General features: G+C 16.5%; 8 protein-coding genes across 8 annotated transcripts; 5 read left to right on the top strand and 3 right to left on the bottom strand.

Annotated features, from left to right (window-relative positions):
• Positions 1-1,485: 1,485 nt before the first annotated feature.
• MDH (malate dehydrogenase, putative) lies at positions 1,486-2,427 on the top strand (the record flags this gene model as incomplete). Its single annotated transcript, XM_028677577.1, has 1 exon — positions 1,486-2,427. The coding sequence occupies one exon, from the start codon at positions 1,486-1,488 to the stop codon at positions 2,425-2,427; it is 942 nt and encodes a 313-aa protein (XP_028533952.1).
• Positions 2,428-2,753: 326 nt separating this feature from the next.
• Positions 2,754-4,290, bottom strand: ROM10 (rhomboid protease ROM10, putative; the record flags this gene model as incomplete). The annotated part of the gene is made up of 8 exons (XM_028677576.1): positions 2,754-2,844; positions 2,948-3,026; positions 3,139-3,188; positions 3,266-3,378; positions 3,483-3,570; positions 3,674-3,720; positions 3,810-3,918; positions 4,043-4,290. The coding sequence occupies 8 exons, from the start codon at positions 4,288-4,290 to the stop codon at positions 2,754-2,756; spliced, it is 825 nt and encodes a 274-aa protein (XP_028533951.1).
• An 861-nt stretch (positions 4,291-5,151) lies between these two features.
• On the top strand, positions 5,152-5,945 carry PRELSG_1129700 (trafficking protein particle complex subunit 6A, putative; the record flags this gene model as incomplete). Its single annotated transcript, XM_028677575.1, has 2 exons — positions 5,152-5,785; positions 5,914-5,945. 2 exons carry the CDS (start codon positions 5,152-5,154, stop codon positions 5,943-5,945), a joined length of 666 nt encoding a protein of 221 aa, XP_028533950.1.
• Positions 5,946-6,232: 287 nt separating this feature from the next.
• On the bottom strand, positions 6,233-9,255 carry PRELSG_1129600 (conserved Plasmodium protein, unknown function; the record flags this gene model as incomplete). Its single annotated transcript, XM_028677574.1, has 2 exons — positions 6,233-7,532; positions 7,724-9,255. The coding sequence occupies 2 exons, from the start codon at positions 9,253-9,255 to the stop codon at positions 6,233-6,235; spliced, it is 2,832 nt and encodes a 943-aa protein (XP_028533949.1).
• A 730-nt stretch (positions 9,256-9,985) lies between these two features.
• GPI1 (phosphatidylinositol N-acetylglucosaminyltransferase subunit GPI1, putative) lies at positions 9,986-13,171 on the top strand (the record flags this gene model as incomplete). The annotated part of the gene is made up of 10 exons (XM_028677573.1): positions 9,986-10,135; positions 10,477-11,687; positions 11,787-11,888; positions 11,966-12,095; positions 12,170-12,249; positions 12,366-12,436; positions 12,514-12,603; positions 12,672-12,788; positions 12,897-12,907; positions 13,046-13,171. 10 exons carry the CDS (start codon positions 9,986-9,988, stop codon positions 13,169-13,171), a joined length of 2,088 nt encoding a protein of 695 aa, XP_028533948.1.
• Positions 13,172-13,823: 652 nt separating this feature from the next.
• PRELSG_1129400 (conserved Plasmodium protein, unknown function) lies at positions 13,824-19,368 on the bottom strand (the record flags this gene model as incomplete). Its single annotated transcript, XM_028677572.1, has 14 exons — positions 13,824-13,901; positions 14,010-14,112; positions 14,321-14,700; positions 14,809-14,920; positions 14,986-15,047; positions 15,167-15,234; positions 15,317-15,407; positions 15,478-15,552; positions 15,686-18,225; positions 18,331-18,436; positions 18,509-18,657; positions 18,797-18,930; positions 19,055-19,180; positions 19,280-19,368. The coding sequence occupies 14 exons, from the start codon at positions 19,366-19,368 to the stop codon at positions 13,824-13,826; spliced, it is 4,113 nt and encodes a 1,370-aa protein (XP_028533947.1).
• Positions 19,369-20,065: 697 nt separating this feature from the next.
• PRELSG_1129300 (conserved Plasmodium protein, unknown function) lies at positions 20,066-21,295 on the top strand (the record flags this gene model as incomplete). The annotated part of the gene is made up of 3 exons (XM_028677571.1): positions 20,066-20,375; positions 20,447-20,669; positions 20,866-21,295. 3 exons carry the CDS (start codon positions 20,066-20,068, stop codon positions 21,293-21,295), a joined length of 963 nt encoding a protein of 320 aa, XP_028533946.1.
• A 612-nt stretch (positions 21,296-21,907) lies between these two features.
• Positions 21,908-24,901, top strand: PRELSG_1129200 (conserved Plasmodium protein, unknown function; the record flags this gene model as incomplete). The annotated part of the gene is made up of 2 exons (XM_028677570.1): positions 21,908-22,334; positions 22,509-24,901. The coding sequence occupies 2 exons, from the start codon at positions 21,908-21,910 to the stop codon at positions 24,899-24,901; spliced, it is 2,820 nt and encodes a 939-aa protein (XP_028533945.1).
• Positions 24,902-25,304: the final 403 nt, after the last annotated feature.

Below are 25,304 nucleotides of genomic sequence, written 5' to 3'. Positions count from 1 at the left end.
AATTTTTAAATAAGAGAAAAAATTATATAAATGAAAAAAAAAATTTCTCTTTCTTTTTTGTCATGGCTTGTTCTAATAGAATATATTACTTGCCATATTCAGTTTTATTTAAATATATACGTAGTAAGATAATATATGTGGTATCTTATATAACGAGTAACAATTCTAACAACGAATAAAACATTTTTATATTTACAACTATAATAATGTTGCATTTTTCTTTTGTTATCATATATAAATTGTTTGTATATTGATATCCATTATATAATATATAAAATTTTGAATTGAAAAATAAGTATAACTTCAAATTTATTTCATAATTTTTTTTCCATATTTTATATATTTTCCTAGAAAAAAAAATAAATATAAAAGATTCTTGTTCTTTTAAGTACTTATTAAAAACAAAATTTATTCCATATTATAAATTAAAAATTCATATTTTAAAGAATTTATATTTTTTAAATTTTTATAAATAAAAATGGAAAATAAAAGTTTCAAATTTTTTATATTTTTATGAAAAATAAAATTAATGCAGAATATGAATAGATTCACATATATTTTTTTTTTAATAGATAGATATATTGGAGAGTACATATTTTTATGTAAAATATATTATACATATTTATGTATAATAAAATCATTTATTTATTTAGATAAGTTCTTGAAAAAGAATCAACTTTTTCTTTTTTTCTTATAATAATAATTAGTTAATTTCTATTATTTTGTTTTTTCTTTTAGAAAAATAAATCTTGAAAAAAAATATGAATTTCCTTTTATTTTTCTTTATTTTCTTTAAAGAGAAAATTTTTTTTTATATAAATCAGTTAAAAAATAAAAAATATTTGTAGCTTGAAAATAATATATCAAATAGAATTGGTGTATCTCTTTTTATTTTTTCTTATTTTTTCTTATAAATATATAAAACACTTTTTTTTTTTTTTTAATATTAAAATTCGATAAAGAATACAATTTTTTTTTTTTCTTAAACTTTCATTAATTCAGCACAATTTATATATTTTATAAAAAATATTATTCCTATTTTTTTTTTTTTTTAAAGCTTCAATTATATAAAGTTTTTGTCAGGTAATATAAAAAATTAATATTATAAAATAAATAAAAGAAATATCAAATATTTTTCTATTATTTATGTTAATTGAAATATTAAAAAGAATACACAAAAAAAAAAAAAATTTTTTTAATCTAATTCTTATCAGATTAACATAGAAAAACATTTTTAATAAAAATAAATTTTATGCAAATCTCGTAATTTTATCAAATTCCCATTTCTTAAAGTTTAATTTTTTAATTTTTTTTTTTTTTTTTTATTAATATAATTTTATTGCTATTTTTGTATTTTTTAATTTTTTATTTTTTTTATTTTTAGAATACTATTTGAAATTTAATTATTTTGTTATTTATTTTAGCATATTTATTAATTTATTTTATATATATATTAAACTCTTTTTTTAATTTTTTTTTTAAGAAATGACTAAGATATCATTGATAGGAAGTGGCCAAATAGGAGCATTGGTAGGAGAATTGTGTTTAATAGAAAATTTAGGGGATATAGTTTTATATGACGTAGTTCAAGGAATACCTCAAGGAAAATGTTTAGATTTAAAACATTTTAGTACAATATTAGGAGTAAATAGAAACATATTAGGATCAAATAACATTGAAGATATAAAAGACTCAGATGTAATTGTAATAACAGCAGGAATGCAAAGAAAAGAAGGAATGACTAGAGAAGATTTAATAGGGATAAATGGAAAAATAATGAAAAATGTAGCGGAATCTGTCAAATTATATAGTCCAAATGCCTTTGTAATATGTGTTAGTAACCCATTAGATATAATGGTAAATGTATTTAGTAAATATAGCAATATACCCCATGAGAAAGTATGCGGAATGGCTGGAATATTAGATACATCTAGATTTAGAACATTATTAGCTGAAAAATTAAATGTATCACCTGAAAATGTGAATGCTGTAATTTTAGGAGGGCATGGTGACCTAATGGTTCCTGTAGAAAGATATTGTTCTGTTTCAGGTATCCCATTGTCTGATTTTGTAAATAAAAATATTATAAGCCAAAAAGAAATAAATGAAATTGTTGAAAAAACTAGAGATGGCGGTGCTGAAATTATTAAATTAGCTAAAGCTTCAGCATGCTTTGCTCCAGCTGCTGCAATTACAAAAATGATAAAATCTTTTTTATTTAATCAAAATCAGTTATTCACATGTGCTGTCTATTTAAATGGAATTTACAATTGTAATGATTTGTATGTTGGATCAACTGCTACAATTAATAGTAAAGGCGCTTTCCCAGTAGAATTTCCTTTAACTAAACAAGAGCAAGAATTATATGATAAATCTATTGCGCACGTTAAGGAAAACACCCAAAAGGCATTTGATATGATTAAGTAATTCCTAAAAATTACTTGTTATTTTTTTTTTCCCCCAAAAATATAAATAATAGAATATGTAGCGAATCAGCACATTCATGTTTTCTTAATTTTTTTTTTTTTATTATAGAAGTGTATTTTTCTTTTTTTTTTCAACCTCAACATTTCGTTTAACTTATAATATTTTATTTATCATATATATATATTTTTAATGAATAACGCTATTGCGTTATATAGAGTTCATATCAGTAATTAAAAAAAAAAAGTTTATGCATAGTTTACTGTTTCCTTTAAATATTGTATTGAATTGATGAAACAAAAAAAAAAAAAACTTTTTTTTTTTTATTATTAACATTTAAAAATGATGATACTACTTATTGTAGCACTTACTAATAAAATAATTAAGATCATAAATGCTATTTTTAACTTTTTATCTGGGCTATAATATATAAAAATTAGAAAAAGATAAAATTTTAGTTTATATATCTGAAAAAAAAATTATATTTTAGTTATTTTTTATTTTATTATTTTTTTTTTCTTACTTATTAAAAGAATCATTTTTAAATATAAAAGGATAACTTATACCAGTAAATAATCCCCCAATATTTCCAAATATATTTCCTAAATAAAAAAAAAGGTGAATCCATTATATATAAATATAAATAATATAAATAAAATATTATTAAAAGAAAGAAAAAGTTATATAAAGTGATACATAAATTATTAAAGTTACCATTATAAGGAAATATTGTTATCATTAAATACAATGATAAAAATGCAAATCTGTGATGTTAAAAATAGAATAATATTTATAAAAGACAGTTATATAATTTTTTTTTTTTTTTTTTTTTTTTGTTTACATAAAATTTCCTATAACACTTAATTTGTCTTTTATTTTATTATAATGTATTATAATTTCTTGTAAAAATATACCAACAAAACCTGATAAAATTGGGCTAATTCCCATTTGAATCTAAAATTAATAAAATAAAATGCAAAAATAATATCAAATATATAAATATATATATTTGAGAAATATAGATTTATTAATAATATTTTTTTATGAAATATCATTACATCGTTGCATTTTGCAGTTGCACAAGTTAATAAATTACCACAGATAGCACAAAATAACATTAATAACATATATTTTAATTTACCATAACTGCATAAAAAATATTATAAAAAGAAATGTATTTTTTTTTTTCATTTTTTTTTTATTTAATAAGAAATTTTTTTTTTTTTTTTTTTATTAAACAAATTGTTACTTTTTTTCTATAATTATTCCTATATTCATTAAATAGTAAGTATTAATCTATAATAATATAAATTAAAATTAATAGATATTTGTACTAATATAAATATTTATAATTATATTTTATTTTTTTATTTTGTTAAATATACTATTAAATTCCATATATTTGAATGAAAAAGTGCAGCACTGATTATTTTATAATAATGATAATTATTTGAAATATAAAATTTATTAATTCCTATATTTCTTAATGTATCTCTATAAATTTGAAAGTTAAAATAAGAAAATACATATATGTAAGTATAAAAAAGCACATTAATAATACATTTTATATATCTGTATTTTTTTTTTTTCTTTTTTGCTGTTGTTCTTGTTTGTTTACTCATTGATATACAATGGTCTCTGTACATTGAAAAAATAAACATCCAGACATAAAAAAATTAAAATTAAAAATAATGAGAAATAAAAGGTAATACAAGATACATCAAATAAAGGAAATAAAATTTGAATAAATTTAATATCTTTCTTAAATGTGTTATTAAAGCTTATTGTATATTTTTGGATTAATAAATTAGAATCATATGGTAATTCGTAATTTAAATTATTACTTGTATTAGTTTGAAAACTCATTTTTAATTAATTATACATTTATATAAATATATATTATATATACCCAAAAAAAAAAAAAAAAATTGTTTATATAAAGTTATCTGAAAAAAAATAAATACATAAATTTATAATAATTTAAAAAAACCTAAAATTGTTTGATGTTCTTCTATTTAAAACAAATATTAATGTATATAATGTTAATTAAATAATCATTTTTTTAATTTTGATAGTTTAATAAATATTTTATATTTACATTTATGCATATAATATGTATTAAAATACTTTTTTTATTAACAAAATATCAATTTTTTTAACTTTATAAAAATTTTAAAACTTTAGTGTGCAAAAATTTTTTTTTTCATAAAATAAAAATAAAAATACATTTTATAAACACATAAAAATTTCGTGAGTTATCATTTTGGATATAACTATATGTAAATAATTCATATTTTTTATTTGATATTAAAAATAATTTTTAAGTTATATATGAATTTTTATTTTTAATTTAAAAAAGCATTAAAAAATGGGAATTTAAAAATGATTTCACTAAATACAGTACATTATTTTAAAAAAAAATAATATAAAGGGTTTTAAATGTGCATATTAGATATACACATAATATATATATATATATATATATATATATATATATATATATATATATATATATATATTAATTTATGTATTTAACTACATATATGGAATATTTTTTTATTTTATTCTTCTAAATATATATAAATTAAACAGTATTAATTTTTATTATTAAAAAAAAATAAATAAATAAAAAGTATAATTTAAATTTGATTATTAGTTAAAATATGTTATAGTCTTTTCTTTTTTCTTTATATTAAATTTATTAATAATATTTAGAAAAAACAAAAAATGTATGAAGGAAAAATATCAAAAACAAGCTTATTACTTTTAATTAATGAAATAATTAAGACAAATATAGAACTACTGAAAAATAATGAGATTGAATTAAGTAGTTTTAGTAGCAATAACGAAGATGATATAAATGAAAAAAGACTAACATATGAAGAAGAAGAAAAAGAAAAAAAAAAAAAAAAAAGTATATATGAAAAGATATGTGAAGGAAATGATAAAATGAATAATAGTAAATATTTAGAGAATGATGAAAAAAATTATCTAAATATAATATCTACTAAACTAAAAGATATGGGAAAGAATATAGGTATGAAGCTAGTAGAGAGGATGCTAATTCATAAAAATGAATTTAATGATGTTAAAGATATTTTGAAATTTATTGGAAGGGATATTTGGTATATTTTATTCAATAAAAATGCTGATAAATTGCAAACTTATAAAAAAGGTGTTTATATTGTTATTGATAACGATATAGGGATATATTTAAAACATTTATTAATTGATAATGGAACAAATCAGAAAAATAATTTCATTCATTACTTCTTAATTTTAATTATTGGAATTATAAAAGGAATACTTAAAAGATTTAAAATAAAAGGATATGTAACATATGATTTAAATTATCCTCATTGTATGCATTTCTAATAAGAAAAAAATAAGAATATTATTAAAAAAATGAATAAATAAAATAAAATAAAATATTTACAAAAGATATATATCAAATATGTTCATAAAAATTCACTTTTTCTTTTTTTTTAGGTTCTTTTCAAATAAATATCATTGATGATTAAATAGAATTAGACAAAAATTATTTAATTTTGTTAATAAATAAAAAATTGAAAAAAAATTTTAAATATGTTTTTAAATGACAAAGAATCAATAAATAATATATGATAAAATAAAAAAAAAAAATAAGTAATTAAAAAAAAATACAAATATATATAGCTTTTTAAGTAAGGAATATTAGTAGTTTTTTACAAAAACTAAAAAAAAAATTCGTAATTAAAATTTTAAATGGTTTAAAATTAAAAAAAAATATATATAAATAAATTTATATATATATATATATATATTTTAATTAAATAATTTTTTTGATTATTATTTTATTAGTTTTTTCATCATAATATTCATGCTTGCTTAATCCGTGGCATTTTTTTTCAAACAAAAATTTATTTTCATTATTAAATTGAAAATGAGAATTTTTCATATCCTTTTTTGGTAACTCAAAAAAGGAATTCTTTAATAAGCTAATTTTTCTTTCATTTAATAAAATATTATCATCACAATCAATATATATTTGTTGCTTTTTTATTAATGGTTCCTGAAAATTTACTTTGTTAATTATATTTTTACGAAATTTTTTTTCTATATTTTCAGTTTTTGCACAGGATGGGAATACATAAAAATCTTTATTTTTAATAGAATATTTATTATTCGAAGAATATTTTTTATCATAAAATTTTCTTTTTTTATTTATTTTTTCTATATAATTCTTTTGATTTTCATTAAATAAAATTAAATTTTTTATTTCACTTTTTTTTTGTTCCTTCATTTCATTTACGTAATTAAAATTCAATGAGCATTCATTTTTTAAAAAATTTTTAATAAAATTAACTTTTTTATCTAAACTGTCTAGTGATAAATAACAGCTTTTATTAAAGTAATAATATTTAATATTTAATAATTCCATATGCCTTTTTTTTAATTCTGTTAATCCATTTAAACTATTATAATTTTTAAGAAATTTTAATGATGATATTATATCAATATATACATTGGGATTATTTTTAATAAATATATCAAAAATATATGGTTCCTTTTTTTTTAATATTTCAAAATTTTCAATATTCAAATAATTTAGTATATTTATAATTTCATCATGTATATCACTAAAATTTTTATTTTGAATATAATTAATATTATTAGATATGGTAGTTTTAATTGATAAAGGAAAGTTTTTTACAAAATCTGGTTTTTCTAAAACTAAACTAAAGCATATTTTATTCAATATATTTTTTTTTTTTTGATTAAAGCTATTGTCTAATTTTATAAGTTGATTAAAAAACATTTCAAAAAATTCATAATCATACATATTATTTATTATCATTCCTTCAGCAAAAATTACTAATTGTTTCAAAGTAAAACTACATAATAATTCTTTCGCTTTTTTTAAACAGATATTATAAAATCTTTCATTTTTATAATTAATTTTTGATAAATTATGAACAATTAAACTTAAATTTATTGCTGATATATTATCAATTCTTCTAATTAATATATCACATAACTTATTGCATAATATATCATCTCTTATTTTTATCTTCCCTAAGGTATATATAATGTTTGTTATGTTTATATCATTTAATGATTCACTTTTTCTGAAAAAAAAAAAAATATATATATATATATATATAAAGGTATAATATGTAATAATAATGAAAACACCAATAATACTATTAATAATGAAAATAATTACAGTTTTAATCAAAGAAATATTAATATAAAATATATATAAATAATTAAAATATGAATTTTATAAAATGTTTTCTTATTTTCTTCTTATCTTTACAATTGAAATAAATTTATGCAACTTTTTACAAAATTCTCGTTGTAATACTGATTTTTAGAGAGTGTGTAAAAAGATAACGATAACGATAAAATGTTAAATTCTTTTATTTTCTCTTGAAAAACATTAGTTAAATATTTGTATATGAATTTATAATAGTTAATACTAAATTTAATACTACTTAAAATATATAAATATAAAGATATATATTTAATATCAATACTCTTAATATTTTTCTTTATTTTAAAGTGAAGTTTATAAAAAATTTGAATTGGTATTAAATTCATTTTAAAATAATAATATAAAATTAATATTAAAATATTTGAATTTTCAAAATACGTTTTTTTTTTGTTTATTATGTAAATAATAGTTCTTAGTATTTTCATATAAATATTTTTATATTCATTATATTTATTGTTATTATTCTTTAAATCCTTTATTTTATTAACTACTAATTTATTTTGATCATTTGACTTTGAATTATGCATTTCCTTATCTTCAACATTAAAGTTATTTTTATTATCATTATTATTCTCTAAATGACTATTATTTTTTTCTTTTAGCTTACTCAGTTCAATATCTTTATAATAAGCTATATCTGATTTTTTTATTTTTACATTTGTTCTATTTAAGAAATATAAAAGAGACAACATATCTAAATAATTAATATTACATACATTTAGCAAAATATATTTACATATATAAAGCAAATATGAATTAGAAATAGTAAACAACGAAGAGTAGGAATACAATATATAGCATAAAGCACTGTTGTTTAAATTGTTAGTATAGATATTTAACATATTAATTTTTTTTTTATTTTTTTTTTTTTTATTAAGTAATTCAATAGTGTATTCGTAGTCTTCTTTTTCATTTTCATTTTTTAGTAATTTATTTAGTTTATTACTTCTATAAACTTTTATATGATTACATACTTCACGTAAAATATTTTTAAAATATGTATATTTATTTAAATTTATATTTTTATAGCTTATTGATACTGATAGCAATAATGATGGTGATGCATCGCCTATGTTGTTGTTAATGTGTGTAAATAAATTATTTATAATTTCTATTTTTTTTAAAACGTTAAAAGAAATTTTAGATTTACTTAAATTTTGTAGTTCAAAAATAAAAACACTAATTTTTACATTTTCTTTTATTTTTTCATATTCATTCAACTTCTTAAGAGATAAAATTAATATTTGCTCACTTTCCTTACTTATATATGTCTTAGTATATAAGGAGAATACTTTATTACTATTTGATTTATTTGTTATTACTATTTTATCATTAAAAATGTTTATATCATTATCTATTTTCCCATTATTATTAGAAAGTATATTTTCATTTTTATGTCCTGATTTGCTTTTTATCGAATTATTCCATTTTTTATCTATAAGTTGAAAATTATTAAAATGTTTTTTTGTTAATGATTTTCTCAAAAATGAATAAAACTTATAAGAACAAAGGATACTCTTATAAGTATAATAATTGCTATTATTTGAAATTATCTTCAACCTATTTGTATGCATCTTTTTTTTTTTAAATTATATTAAAAATACAGATATATTTTGATACATTATATATTACAAATATTTCACTAAAAAAAAAAAATGAAATTCATTTTGAAATAACAAATTATTTAAAAAAAAATATTAAGTTCAAATATGATCAAAGTAAAGATTAAAACATTAATATAAAAAAATATAAAATTAAAAGAAAAATTTATAATATCTTTATGTTTAAAAAAATAAAAGTATATATATTATATTTAAATTGCCGCAATTCAGAAACGAAAATTTTATTTTAAAATATATATATAGATAAAAAAAAAATAAATATATCCATTAAATTTTAGTATAGTAGAAAATAAATTTTAAATATATAAATATAAAAAGAATTTACTAAACTTAATATTAGCACAAATTGTTAATTATTTGAATTAATCTTATTTTTATTTTTTTTTTTTAAATTTTATTATTTTTTTCTTCTTTTTTTTTGTAAAAATATTTTTTATTTTAATAAATTTAATAAATACTAACACAACTTGATATATATATGTATAAATATATGAAGCACATTGTATAGTTTAAAAACAAGAAAAGTGCTAAAAAAGAATATTATAATAACTTATATAAAAAACAATTTATTTTTTTTTAAAAGTTTTAGATGTGTCATTGTGAAATTTAATACGTTTTATATTTTCTTTTCATCAAGGTAAGCAAGAATTTTAATAATGCTAAAATACACAAGACAGCCAAAATGATTAATATGGAAAAATGGGAATCACAAAATAAATGTTTAAATATTTTTTTTCCTTTAAATGTAGAAATATCAAATAAACAATTATATTATTTATATGGTATTTCAAATGAAAATACATTTGTTGTTATCCATGTTTCCTATAAATATGTAATAAAAAATAAAGAGATAAAAAAAAAATACATTTTTTTATATTACTAACAATTTTTTTTTAATTCTTGAAATGTATTATTCTGAATATATTTATAGTTTAATCACTTTTTGAATATACCAAAATAATTAAACTTATTAATATAAAATTTTTTTTTTTTTTTTTATTTAAATATTCTATTTATTCAAAAGCTCGATTCAATTTTTAAAAAAAAATATTCCATTATTTTTATTAAAAATTATTTTTTTATACATAATGATATTTTTTTTCATTCCATATATTTTACAATAGTTTCATAGTTGTCTTAAATTTAAGTTATTATATTATATTTTATTTTTAGATAGACAAATTTAAAATAAAAAAGAACGATAAAAACAAAGATGATTGGAAATATTTTAGAATCATTGGAGAAATAAATTTAGTAAAAAACTTGGAAGAGTTGCAAAATAGCAAAATTACAAAATGCGTTGATAATAGTATAAATAATTATTTACTCCTTAGTTATTATAAAAATAAGCCAATATTTATAAAAAAACTGAGAAATGAAGAAAATAAAAATGCTTTATTTATGCTATATAATACAAATAAATATATATACAATCTTTCTCTTGATCATGTAAATAACTTGGTTTCGGAAGCATTTAGTAGAGGAGAAATATTTATAAAAGAAAACAAAAATTTAGAAGCACAAAGGAAGAATAAAAAAAACCTTAATTTATATAAGGAAGAAAAAAAAAATTGTGAAGAATACATATATGATAAAATTAATGAGATAAATAGACTTAATGTAGATAATGAAATTATTAATGAAAATTATGATAATGATAATATTAAAAAAAATAAAGAAGTGAATGAAAAAGATAATAAAAAGAAAAAATGTAAAAATATACAAGATAAAAAGATATCAAATTATTGCAAGGACTTTAATAAGGAAGAAAAATGTTCTGATAAGTTAGATTCAGGTTGCAATTTGGAATGTAATTTAAAAAGCGAAGAAGAATTAATTAGTTTTAATTTTGTTGAAGATAAGATAATGAAATCATTAGATTTAAAACAGATAATTTCATTTATTAATAAAAAGTGCATATATGCAAATAGCATAGAAAATTATAATAGTGCTAATAATTCAAATAGAAGAGATTTTTTTTTGAAAAAAGAAAAAAAATACATAATTTCTTTTGTATTTTATATATTAATATTTTTTATATATTTCATTTCTTTGATAAATAGATCTTTGTATTATATAATTTATAAACCTAATTTTTTTAATAAATTCATTTCTCCAAAAAGAAAAATAAATACTTTTCATTTGTTAAAAGAAAAGTTATTATTTCACTCGGAGTGGTATTATATAATTGATAATTTAATTAGAAATAAAAAAAATCCTTCAGAATATCATAAATATAAACAAATATTATTAATTCGATTCTTTAATCTAATAACAGATATGCTTCTGGGAGTAACTATATATTTTTTGTTGACATTTAATATAATTAATTTTTATTTTTTTTGTGATAAATTAAAAATTTTTTATGATTCTAGAACTTTAACGTAATACTTTCATTTCTTTCTTTATATAAATACATACACATATGTTGAATTTTTCAATAAATACAATAATTTTTTTTTTTTTTTACTTTTTTATAAAAGGTCTATATTAGGTACATTATTACAAAACCCTTTAGGTTTAAAATTAAATAATAATTTTACTTCTTTTATTGGTAGTGTTATAGTTTCTATTTTAGATAAATGGTAAAAGTATTTATATGAAAAATTATTTATTTTTATTTTTAGTTATATATGTATTTCATATATTTATAATTTAATAGGGATTATTTAAGAATTACAATTTCAATAAAAAAGCGTTATATTGTAGAATTTTTTAGATATTCCTCTTTATTAGGCCTATCTTTTTTTCTTTCACTTCTTATTGATTACTTAAGATTTATAACTGCTCATGTAAGTTTTTAATGAATAAGAAGCAAAAATATTACATTATTTTTTTACATAAAAAGATATATGTTTTATTATAGGTTAGTCTTATTTTTTTTTTTTTAAAAAAGATGTGTACATCTTTTAATAGTAATATATATTCTTTGTACTTACTATTCAAGTAATTTATATAATAATTATATATATATATAAAAGAAAAAAGTTATAAATATACTAAAAAAAATGCTTAATTTTCTTTTTCTTTTTTATCTTTGAATTTATAATTTGTTTATATAGTGGCAAAAAATGGAATATATTAAAATTAAGAGTAGACACGAATTATTATACAAATGAAGAAGTCATTTTTGGTAAATATTATTTAAGAAATAAAAATAACCAACTGAATAAACAAATATATACATTTTTATTTAAATTAACTTTATAGGAACCATATTATTTACTATGTTAATATTTTTATACCCAACTACTTTTGTACTGGTTGTAGTTTTTGGAATAATTTATTTTATAATCAATAGTAAATTAAAAAAGAATAACAAAAATAAAAACATAAAATATATTTAAAATATATTTTTTTTTTTATAGGGATAATATACTCTTTGTTTCTTTTAAAAGAAATAATACTATATTCTCCTTTTTATATTTTTTTTGTAACATCTAATTTTAATAAATATATTAGTACGGGAATAAAATTTACCAAATGTAAATAAAAAAAGATAACTACAAATTAAAAAGAACAACAAATTAATTATTTTATTTTATTTTGTTATTTATTTATTTGTTTATTTTTTTTTTTTTTTTGTTTTTTAGTTGAAAATCTGGTATAAATAAGAAAAATTCTAAATATCTTTTTTTTTTTTTCTCAAGCTTTTATTACATATTTCTTAAGAAATAAAACGTTTAATAAAAATGTAGAAAAAGAGTTTACTTCTTGAAACTTTTTTTTTTTTTATCTATAGGAATATGAAGAATTAAAAAATTTTCCCAAATCATATTACTTACTTTTAGAAAATAATAAATTTTTATTTTGTGATAAAATAAAGTTACTTATAAATATTTTTTTTAATTCTGATAAATATAAATAAATTTATATATGTGTTGTTATTTTTGCTTATTTTTATCTTTTTTTTTTTTTTTTTTTGGCTATGATTAATTTACCATTTCCTTTTGTTTATTTAAAAATTTCAAATAGAAGTTTTATGAAATTTAAATGTTTTTACCGTTTTTATAATAATATAATGAATTATAATTCATTAAAGGAAGACAATTAAAAACAAAATATTAAAAATGAAAATTCAAAAACTTTAATAATTATAAAAAAATGTAAAAACATAAATTTTTTATATTTTATTTTTTTTGAATATTCTTCAACCATAACTTTTTTTATAATATACAAAAAAAAAAAAAGAATTATATAAAATGAAATATTGTAATAATACAAAAAACAAAATAAGCAAAAAAAAAAAAAATAAAAATAAAAAATACAGTAAAATAATAAATAAAACAAGATATAGGTATAAACTTTGAAAAAATATTCTACAAAATAATATTTTATAATAATAGACAAGTATTTATACACATTTATAAGAAAATTATAAAATTAAAATATTTATAAATATTATAATTTTAAAAATGAGAAATTTTCCTTCACGAATAAAAAGAATGTAGAAAATAAATAAGAAAATAAAATAATTATGAAAATTAATAAAAAAAAAAATTTTTAAATAACAACATAAGTTAAAATGAACTAAGATATTCTTCTAACTTTTTTTTATTTTTGTCATTAATGTTTTGTATACCTGATTTTAATTCTTTCTGAAAGAAAAAAAAATTTTGAATAAAACAAAAATGTAACAATTCATAGAAAAGCAATTTTTTTAAGAAAAAATATAGATTAATTAAAAAAAAAAAGAAAAGACTTACGTATACAATAAGTGATCTAGTAGTATCATAAAAATTTAGTTTTAAAATATTTTTCATAAAATTTAATTCTTTATAGCACCATTCTTTTTTCATACTAGTTATTCTATAAAAAATAAAAACATAATATAAAAAATAGCGTAAAAAAAAAGAAAAAAGAATAATGTAGTTATAATATATATATATATATATATATATATATATATATATATATATATATATACATAGAGAGATATATAGGTAGATAAACATATACCCCATACATCATATTTTATTTTATTTATCTGTTTCTTATTATTATTTTTTTCTTTTACGTTTTATTTTTTTTATAAGTAGAACTATATGTATTTAAAACATAATCATTTTTATGAATTTTTATATGATCATCCGATATGTTATCATCATTATTTGAACTGTAATATCTCACAGTGCTATTATAATTATTATCGTTAGAATTACTGTTAAAAACTTTTTCTGAATTATTAAAATTCATAAAACTAGAATCACTTGTATTATTTTCTTCGTTATTATAACTATACACATGAGCAATTAATTTTTTATTATCATTTTTGTCTATATATAAATCAATTAACATTAAGGGGTGACTAAAAATAATTAACGCTTGGTTCACATGAGTATTTGAGGGTATGCATAACAAAAAATTATTTTTATCCTCAATATAATAACAGTTAAACTGAAAAATAATCATATATAAAAAAAATATATATAAATAGATAGATAGATAAATAAATAAATAATATAAAAAAAAAAAAATTGAAAGAGTTTTATAAGAATATATTACAATTTTATTATTATTTTTTAAGTAGCATTTAATTGTATTCTTATTTTTTATATCTATTAAGGCTTTTATATTATAATTGTTAAAATCAAATGGTATTAGATTTAATGGCTCACTAAGAAAAAAAAAAAACGTATTTTATGAAATAAATTTCTATTTTTTAATTTATTTTTATCTAACTTTTTAGTATTTGAGATTATTTTTTGCAATTTATTTGACACTCCATTTAAAACAAATAAAGCCTGATATATCAAAAAAAAAATTTATAATTTGCAAATATATATAAAGATTAAAAATAATATAAGATGAAAAAGGAAATTTTTGAATTTTTTTTTTTTTTTTTTTTTGTATGTCTTTATACATGAACATTTCGTCGGTATATTTCTATTTGGGAAACAGGGCAACACAAAAAATTATTTTCACCTGATTCTAAAAAGAATTTATTATATATATATTTTTTAAAAATAAAAAAAAAAGATATATAAATATATATATATTTTTTTTTTGTAACCATCTATTTCATTAACAATATTAATTAATATAGAATCACAAAATAAATTAATTTTTTCTTGATAGCAATTTTCATAAATTTTGTATTCCTCCTATACAAGAACAAATAAAAAATAAATTAAAGAAAAAGAGAAAGTAAAATTGAATAAAAATTGAAAATACCCAAAAAATTTGGCACACTTTATAGTCCATTTTGTTAATTATATTTTTAATTTTATTTGCTAACTTTTTCTTAATCTATTAATAATAATAATAAAAAAAAAAGGAAAAAGAAATATATTTTATAATAAATTATAATTTATATATAACAAAAAAGGAATTCTATATTTGGAATTATATATTTTTTTATTTTTATGATATTATTATGAACCTTTTTTATTAAATTTAAAAGAGGAATACAAAAATTTATGCATACATTTTTATCAGAAATCTTTTGAACATATAATAAGGTCAAATTAATTAATAACTTTAAAGTAATAATTCTTAAATTTAAATTATTTATATGAATATTTATAATATCCCAAAAAACATATATAAAATTATAATTAGATATTTTAAAAAAATTTATACTGATGCTATTTAAATCATCATTTGTATTTTTAATAAAATTATAAATAAATTGAATACTTAATAATAAATAAATATCTGAAATTTTATTTTTAATATTTTCCTTTTCACATTTTTTTATATTTTTTTCTTTTTGTATATTTGTAAGTAATAAGAAATTTAAAAATATTGGATTACTTAGTTCGTTATATTTCATTATTTTATTATCACTATCAATATCACTTTCACTTCTTAAAATATTATTATTCATTTCTTTTATTTCTCTTCTTATGGATATTTCATTTAATTTTAAATTTTCTTCTTCTTTTATTTCTTTTATTTTTAATTTTTCTTCATTTTTTTCATATGATTCTTCCTCCTTTTCGTATCTATCATTTTCATTTTCTTTTTTACTCTCTACTTTTTCCTTATTTTTATATTTTGTATTTTTTTCACTTGTCTGGTTATAATAATTGTTAATAAGATTCAAATATGCATTTTCTTCTTCTTTGTTATATTCAGGTAATAAGTAATCAATTGATGAGGAATAAATATACTCGAATTCAATATCATCGCTAATGGTTTTGTTAACATTAGTTTTTTTGTGTGTATCAAAAAAGTAATTATAAAAATATGGTTCATCTAATTCATTAGATAGTATTCTATGTAAAAAATAAGCATTAATATGCTCATCAAATATTAGTGAGTATATAATTTTGTTTATTTTATCATTTTTTAAAATGTTTAGAGATCGAATGAGAATAAATAAAGATAAAGATATATTCATGATATAATTATACAATAAAGAAAAATTTTTAAATGAGTTAACATAACATAACGGATGAAAATATAAACCTACTTTAAAAATGTTATAGAATATATTAGTTATACTTAATTTCCCATTGTAAAAATTTAGCATATTTAATGTAAAACAATTAAAATTAAATAAATAATTAAAAATATCATTATTTACATTTTCATCAAAAGTAATTTTTTTCTGCAAAGTAGGAATTTCCACATGGCATATATCATAAAGATTATTTTTCTTCATTTCATTTATAATGTTACTGTTATTTGTTAATTTTTTTATTTCAAACATATCTTCATCATGTTTAAAAAAGGAACAATTATTAGTGTTCTGGTTTTTTTTTTTTTTTTTTTTATGTAATATTCCATTTCTTGAATTTAATTGAATAAATATTTTTCTTGTTCTTTTTTTAAAATAATAATCTTCTAATTCATTTTCTTTTATAAAATTCATATCTTTATTATTCTTTTCCATTTTTTTCTTTAAATTTATATTTTCACTATTACTGGAATTTTTAGTTTCTTCAATATTATTTTTTTCTAAATTGTTTTCTTTTTTTTCATTAGATCTTCCTTTAAAATAAAGAAATTCGTAATTGTTATCACTTATTTTTTCCTTTTTTGTATTATAATAATTTTTTTCTGCTTTCTTATTTTCAGTATAGCTCAAGCTGGAGTTTATAGAAGATTCATTTGACGAAGGTAAACTTTTACAAAAATCAAAATTCTTACAACTTTTAAAGTTATCATTTACTAATGTTAAAAAAGGAACACTATCCCAATGTATATTCCTTAATTTATCTGAAGAAAGATCAAAAGCATATTCCTTTTTATCGTTTCTATCTTTCTGTTCTTCATCATTGCTTTTTTCATTTTCGTTATTTTTAAGTTTTATTTTTTTTTTTTCGTCTTCCTCATTTTCTACATTTTTACTAAGTTCACCATTATTATTAGTCTTATTTTTGTCTTTTTCTTTATTTTCGTTTCTTTCATCCTTATCACTTATTACTTTTTCTTCTTCTTTTTCATCTTTACTATTTATTTCTTCATGTTCGTTTTTTTCATCATTACTATCTTTGCTACTTATTTCTTTTTTTTCTTTTTGACCATTAATATTTTTCTGATTAGAGAAATATACATAATCAATACTACTATAATTCAAATTGTCATTAGTTGAAATGGAATTAGTTTTGTTAAATAAATTTTCTTCTGTTTGTCCAGAAGTATAAAAACTGTTATTACATTCAGAATTTACTCCATCGAAATATATTGAATTATTAAAAGATGAAATAATTGGGAAATAAAAATAAATTAAAAGTTTGACTATTAGCATATCATTAATTCTTTTTTTTTTACAGTTAAACATATCTTCGAAAAAATATAAAACATCATCAATTTCATCTAAATAGTTATTAAAAAGATTTTTTAGTTTTTTCGATTCTTTTATTTTTGTATATACTTTATTCATTTTTATCATATTATTTCTTAAGTAGCACACCAAAATAGTAAAAAAAGACGATCGCAATAAAATCAAATTTTCTATACCTTCATCTTCGACTAAAACATACATATATTTATAAAATATATAAAATAAAATGAAATTTTTAATAAAAAAGTAAGTATAAAAATATGAAATATGTAAAAAAAAAAAAAAAATGATACTTTTTAAAATATTCAGGATAATATTTTTGATGTATGTTCTTGTAATTATATCATTAAACTTATATAGCCTTAATGATTCCGTGTATAAAGGAAATTTCATACTCTTCTTTATAAAAAAAGAAAGAAAAGATTAAATTATAATTATATATATATATTAGAAAAAATTATAATTTTTTACTTCATTAAAAAAGAACTTTGATGTATGATAATTTAAAAAAAATGAGATAGATTTAATCATAGAAATATAATATGGTATTATTTCATCATCTTGATAAATAAAAGTTGTATAAATTAAATTATTTATCTTATTGTTACTAAATATATAATCTGTAAATAGAATAAACAATAGTAACATAAATAATATTTTGTTATGTTAAACTATATTAAATAATATATTTTATCTTATCATATATATATGTATTTTATTTTTATAAAATTTTATTATTTTTCTTTATGTTATTTTTACATAATGAAATATCTTTCTGTAAGTTTTGTATTAATAAGGTTAGTGATTGATATATTTGAATTCTAATATTTTTATTTATCTTCTGTTTAAGTAAATAAATAAAGTGATTAAAAATATTATCTTCACAAAAATATCTATAAAAAAAAAAAAAAAAGGGGAGGTATGTTTAATAAAATTAATTTTTTATTTCAAATAAACAAATTATATTTTCAAAAATCTTTATCTATTGTTTTATCTTTTATTTATATATGTCCCTACTGAAAAATTTGATCATCATGTTTATCTCCCCATATTGTTATTTGTGTAATTTTCCTTAAGAGTTCAATGAAATTATTTACATTAACATTACTTAGATTTATTTTTACTAATTTTTCAAAGTAGTATCTTCATAAAAAAAAAAAAGACATATTAAAACAATATAAAAGAAGTAAAAATATATTTTTATAAATAAGATATACTAAGAATAAAACTTCTTTATCATACCTTAAATCTTCATGAGTGTAAATTTCTTTTTCATTTTTATAATTTTTTATTCTATCATCAAAATTGTTAAAATTAAAAAAATTCCACATAATTACATAAAGAAAAAAAAAATTTTGTAAATTTTTAGTAAGTTTTTATACATGTATTTTCCTTTATATCTTATATTTTTCGTTTTGTTTCATTTTCTTTATTTTTATTTTAGCTTTTATTTATTTTTATTTTTATTTTTTTTTTTTTTCGGAACAAATTAAAAAAATGTATTTAGATAATTTTTATTTAACAAAAAATTGTTTTCTTATTTTTATAAAAATATTTATTTTTCTGTTGTATGAATAATTTTTATAAAAAAATAAATATAAAAAAAATAAAAAAAAAGAAGAAAAAAAGAAACAAAATATTATCTATGCCTATGTATAAAATAAAAAGAGATGAAAAATAATCAAAATAAAAAAGAGGAAATTTGTCATGTAACTCAAAAAAATGAACCAAGTAAGAAAGAGGAAATAAAAAATTGTATGTTTAAAAAAAATATGTTTTTTTTTTTTTCTTTTTTTTTTTGTGTAGAAGAAAAAATAACTATTAACCCAAAAAAGAGAAATTATGAAGATTTAAAAGAAAATAAGAGTAAAGAAAGGATATTAAATTAGAAATAAAATGAAGAATTATTATATGCATATACAATTACTGAAATATATGTTTTTTTTTATTTTAATAGATATAAAAAGTGTTTTATCATTTATTCCTAGAATTGTTCAATTAAATGAAAAGAAAGATGGATAAGAAAAAATGCAAAGAATTCAATATTTTACTTTGTTTTTTTTAATTTTCCACAAAATAACAATATTATGTGAAACAAGTTATTTAATGATAAATAACAGAAATATTAACTTTATATTTGATTTTAAGAATATTTCTAAAAATAGAACAAGGAAAAATAACAGCAAAATTTATAGTAACATAATAAATTATAATATTTATCTACCTAACCATATGAGTTTTTCTGATATAAATCTAAATAACTATTCAATGAAAATAAATAATTTTCCTTTAAATAATTTTAATATTATATCTATTGATTATGGTTATACTTTTATGGGTAAAAAAATAAACTCATTACATATATATATGTATATTTGTATATATCTTTTTTTTTTTTTTTTGTAACAGGTTTATGTATTCTATGCAAAAATAAATTTATATATGAAAAAATAATATCAAGACATAAAAAGTTCATATACCACAAAAATTTTGATTTACCTATAAAAGATAATATTGTTTTATATTATGCTGTTAATTTTAAAAATTATATTTTTAATTTTTTTAATTTTTTTCAATTTCTCTTTGAATTTATATTTAATTATAATATTCTTGTAATCATTGGATATAGCGGGTTATCAATATGAAAAAAAAAAAAAAAGATAACAAATAAAAGAAAAATAAATATATAAACTATAAACAAATAAAATATACATAAAATAAGAATTTCATTATGAAATAAGTAATTAAAAAATTTGAAAATATTGAAATATATATCATTTAATATTATGCAATTTTTTTATACAAACTTTATCTTTTTAATTTTATAGAGAATATATGAATAAGTTAGCTAGTGATATGGGAAGACATATTTGCTATTTTATAAATAAAATAGAAAAAAACAAAAAAGCAAACCAAGTTTTTTTTGATGTAAATGATGAATTAATTACATTAAAAAATGATGATATTTATAAAAATAAACAAAGTTATATTGAAAATTATAATTTTTGTTCTAATGCAGAAATTAAAACAGGAAAAGAGAATTTTTTAAATTTTCTATTAAAAAATATGGTTACAAAAATAAAAGACAAAAATAACACTTTATTTTCAAAATTTTATAACAAAAATTGTAATAGCAGAAAAGATAGTTTATCTGCTTGTTATTTATTATATTATTACTTGAAATACCATAACAATAATAATAATTCATTTATGTTGCCATCAAAAAATGTTAATTATATATATCATATAAAAAAATAAAAATTTATAACAATATATATATATATATAAATATTATTGGTTTTAATGTTTTTTTTTTATCTTTAATATTCCTATTTTCGTTTTTTATCATAAATTTAAAACATATGAATTTTACTTAATTATTATAATTATTTCTTTTGGTATTTTCAAGTTCTATTTTAGTTTTTTTAGCTATTTAAATTAAAATTTCCATTTAATATATCTTTATTGTAGTTTTAATTTTTTTTTTTTTTTGTTAAACTAAAAAATAATTTTTGGATTAACATTATTTTATTTTTATTCCTTTTTGTTTTTAATTTTTTACTTAATTTTTTTTTTTTTTTTTATAAAGGATAAAACTTTTAAATCATATAAGTACTTTTTTGATATGCATATATATAATCTCTTATTTCTTAAGAAAAAAAATAATTTTATAAACTTTTTTTTTTTCTTTTTTTAAATTTAATTTATTTTTATGCTTATAAAAAAGTAAATAAGAATCTCCTTTGGATGTAAATAATAAATTCATTACACCAATTGAATCATATGTACATATAAATATATATATGAATGTATATATTTTAAATGAACGAAATGGAAAAGGAAGTTTCTTTTAAATAAAAAAAAAAAAAAATGGTTGAAATTAATGAAATTGAGTCTATAGAAGAATCAGAATACTTTAAATTTCAACATGGATCTTTCTTTTGTATGCTAGATGAAGAGAGAAAAAAAAAAAAAATAGGAAATTTAGAAAATAAAATTTCCAATAATAATTTTATTATTAGTAATGTAAAACAAAAAGGTTTTTATATATATAATAAAAATTTAAATATTTTTTCTTTATCTGATTTTTTATATAAAATTGACAATGATAATAATAATATAAATATTAAATCCTTACCTTTTGAAGAAAACCCCTTATTAATAGAAAATAATAAAAATGACGATTTATCATTTATATACACTGATAAATCTAATATTTATATATTTGATTATAATAATGATGAAATAATGCTATATTGTAATATTTACCTTAAAATAAAACAACTAAAATATATAGGTACTATATATATAAAAAAAAAAAATAATAAAATAAATAGTAATTGAAAATAAATCCATATAATGAAAGAAAATGATTACTGATATAATTTGAACAATTAAAGTTTTTTTTAATTTCATTTTATTTTTATGATACATTCTTCATTTTATATAAATGCATATTTTTTTTTTTTAGATAATTTCGAGTTTTTAATATTAAGTGAAGATGAAAAAATATTTCTTTTAAAGGATAAAATAATATATGAATCTTCTGATTTTATAAATTCTATTAATAATATTGATGAAAAGAATGGAATATTTTTGTTTTCATATTCAAATGAGGAAACATTTATTTTAAAAGATGAAAATAAGACATGTTCTTATGATTTAAGCATCATTAGTAAAGAAATAGATATGAAATATGAATGTTGTAATATAATTTGTGCAAAAATATTAGAATCTGATAAAAAAAAGAAAAAATTATTTATAGTAGTTTTATATAATGAATCAAATGATTTAACAAGTATTACATATGATATAAATATAGAAGAGGATGAAATGAAAAGAGTTAATTATTCTATAAATGATTTTTTTTTTGAAAATTTTGATAGAAAAAATTTTATTAAAACTACCTATATAACTGAATGGAAAATTTTGGTTTCACTCTCATCAGAATCATGTGAAGTAATCACTTATACACATAATGAAAATTTTGGTGAACATAACAACTTAAATGATTTAAAAATTTTATGTATAAAAGAAGGCTATAAAATTAATACAAGAGAATCTGATACCTTTTTTTTCTCTTTATTTATTTATTCTAAATATGTAGATAAAATATATCGTAAAAGTAAATTAGGAAATGTTCCTTTTTTAAAAAACCCAATTGTTTTTTTTTTATTACAAGAAAATCTCAAAATTGTTGTAGAATATTTAGATCAATTTAAATTAGAGGATAATTCAGATTATTCATTTAATGATATGAAAAATGTAAATGAAAATGAAATTAAAGAAATAAGTTTACTACCATCATTAAATAGTGATATAATTGAAACATATGAATTAACAAACAAGAATACATCATGCATTTTTACATTAAAAGAGTTAAAAGGTAAAGAAGAAAATGCCCAGGTAGAAAATGAAACATTAAAATTAAAAAGTGAAAATGTTTCTGAAATTTATCAAAGTGATAGCAAATCTAATGAAAAAAATATCTTTTTCGATAATGATGACAATATAAAAAATTCTAATGGAAATGTAAATATATCGGAAGAAGAAAGTACTATTAATAAAACCTTTGAGGAAAATAATATTAAAAAAAATGAAATAAATGAGGAATCTAGTGATGATTACGAAAATTTGAAGGATTTTTTATATGAAGATGATAATGTTATTGTAAATAAACTATCATTTAAATATAATAAATTAATAAAGAATGGTATGTTTTTATGTGAAGACTTTTTACATAACGAAAATGTAAGCTCAATTCAAAAACTAAAAATTTCAAAGTTTATCAAAAGAAAAGAAAGTTATTATGGAAAAGAGAACACCAAAGTAAATTTTTTAGATAATTATGGGAAAAAAAAAAAATTAGAATTTCAAAAAATGTTTAATTCTCCAAATATTGAAATAGGTAAACATGAAAAGTTGTCTGATGAATATTGTGAAAGAATAATAAAAAAGATAGAAAAAAAACAAAAATTTATATTTGATATTAAAAAAATATTTTTAAATGATGAAATAGGAAAAAATAAAAAAAATAATAGCAGCGAAAATGAAGGTATCTATAAAGAGAAAAAGCAAAATAAAAATGAAGAAAAATGTGATAATGAAATTCAAATATATATATCAAAAGAAGAAATGAAAAATTTTTATTATGATTTGGACTCGTATTTTCTAAAAAGGAAGTTGCTAGAAGTAAATAAAGAAGTTCTTGATAATTTAAAAAATATTAATGCCAATAAATGCATTTTCCTAATAATATTTTATAATATTTTTTTAAAGAAAGGATTTAAATATTGTGAATTTTTTTTATATTTTATTTTAAAAAATTATAATTCAGAATGCTTTTCTAATTCCTTACCTTTATTGGAGCATTATTTTAGTTATATACTAAAGAGATATTTAGAAATAAATAAAGAAAATAATAGTATAGACAATGAATCTGGTAGTCTATTTGATTTAAAAAAAAATTTATTAGATGAAAATACTACTAATATAATTAAAAAAGGTTATATACATAAGGATATAAATAATTCCAATAAAGAATCTGAAGTTACTTCTTATGAAGACGATTCAAATAATAAAATGTATAATGAAGATAATATAAAACAAGATAATAAATATGTTTCTAAAATAATTTCCTTATTTTACGAAGAAAATGATAAAGAAGAAGAATTAAGTTTATTTAAAATAATGCATTCTAGTATTTATTTTTTAAATAATTGTTTATATAATTTTTTTTCTCAAAAATTGTTGGCAATTATAATGGAAAAAGATATAAATAAAATAGATAATGATATAAACTCAAATAAAATTCACTTGTTAAATATCATGCTAAATAAAAACGATATTAAAAAAATTGGATAAGGAATAATCTTAAATAAAAAAATAAAAAAAATTTCGCAAAACTTAAAATTTTTAGTAATTACAGAATAATGATATATTAATTTTATTATTATTAAAGTAGTTTTTTTTAAATTAAGGAATTAATAATTAATAATATTGTATTTTTTTTTTTATTTTATATATATATTTTTGTAGGAAACTAAACATTTTTTTATATTATTTACACACATATATATACATATATTTTCAATATTTTTAAAATATTTTTAAAATAATTAAAATTTTTTTTTAAAAAATATACTTAATAAAAAATTTTAGAACACATTTATAAGAATTAAAATTTAAAATAAATACAAAAAAAAAAAAAAAAAAAACGGAAAAAGTGTAACATTTATATAAAAATTTTATTTTTAATTTTTAATCA

This window comes from Plasmodium relictum, assembly GCF_900005765.1.
Source record: "Plasmodium relictum strain SGS1 genome assembly, chromosome: 11".
Classification (NCBI taxonomy): domain Eukaryota; phylum Apicomplexa; class Aconoidasida; order Haemosporida; family Plasmodiidae; genus Plasmodium; species Plasmodium relictum.
The sequence above is the reverse complement of the archived record's forward strand: the minus strand, read 5'-3'. Positions and strand labels throughout refer to the sequence as shown.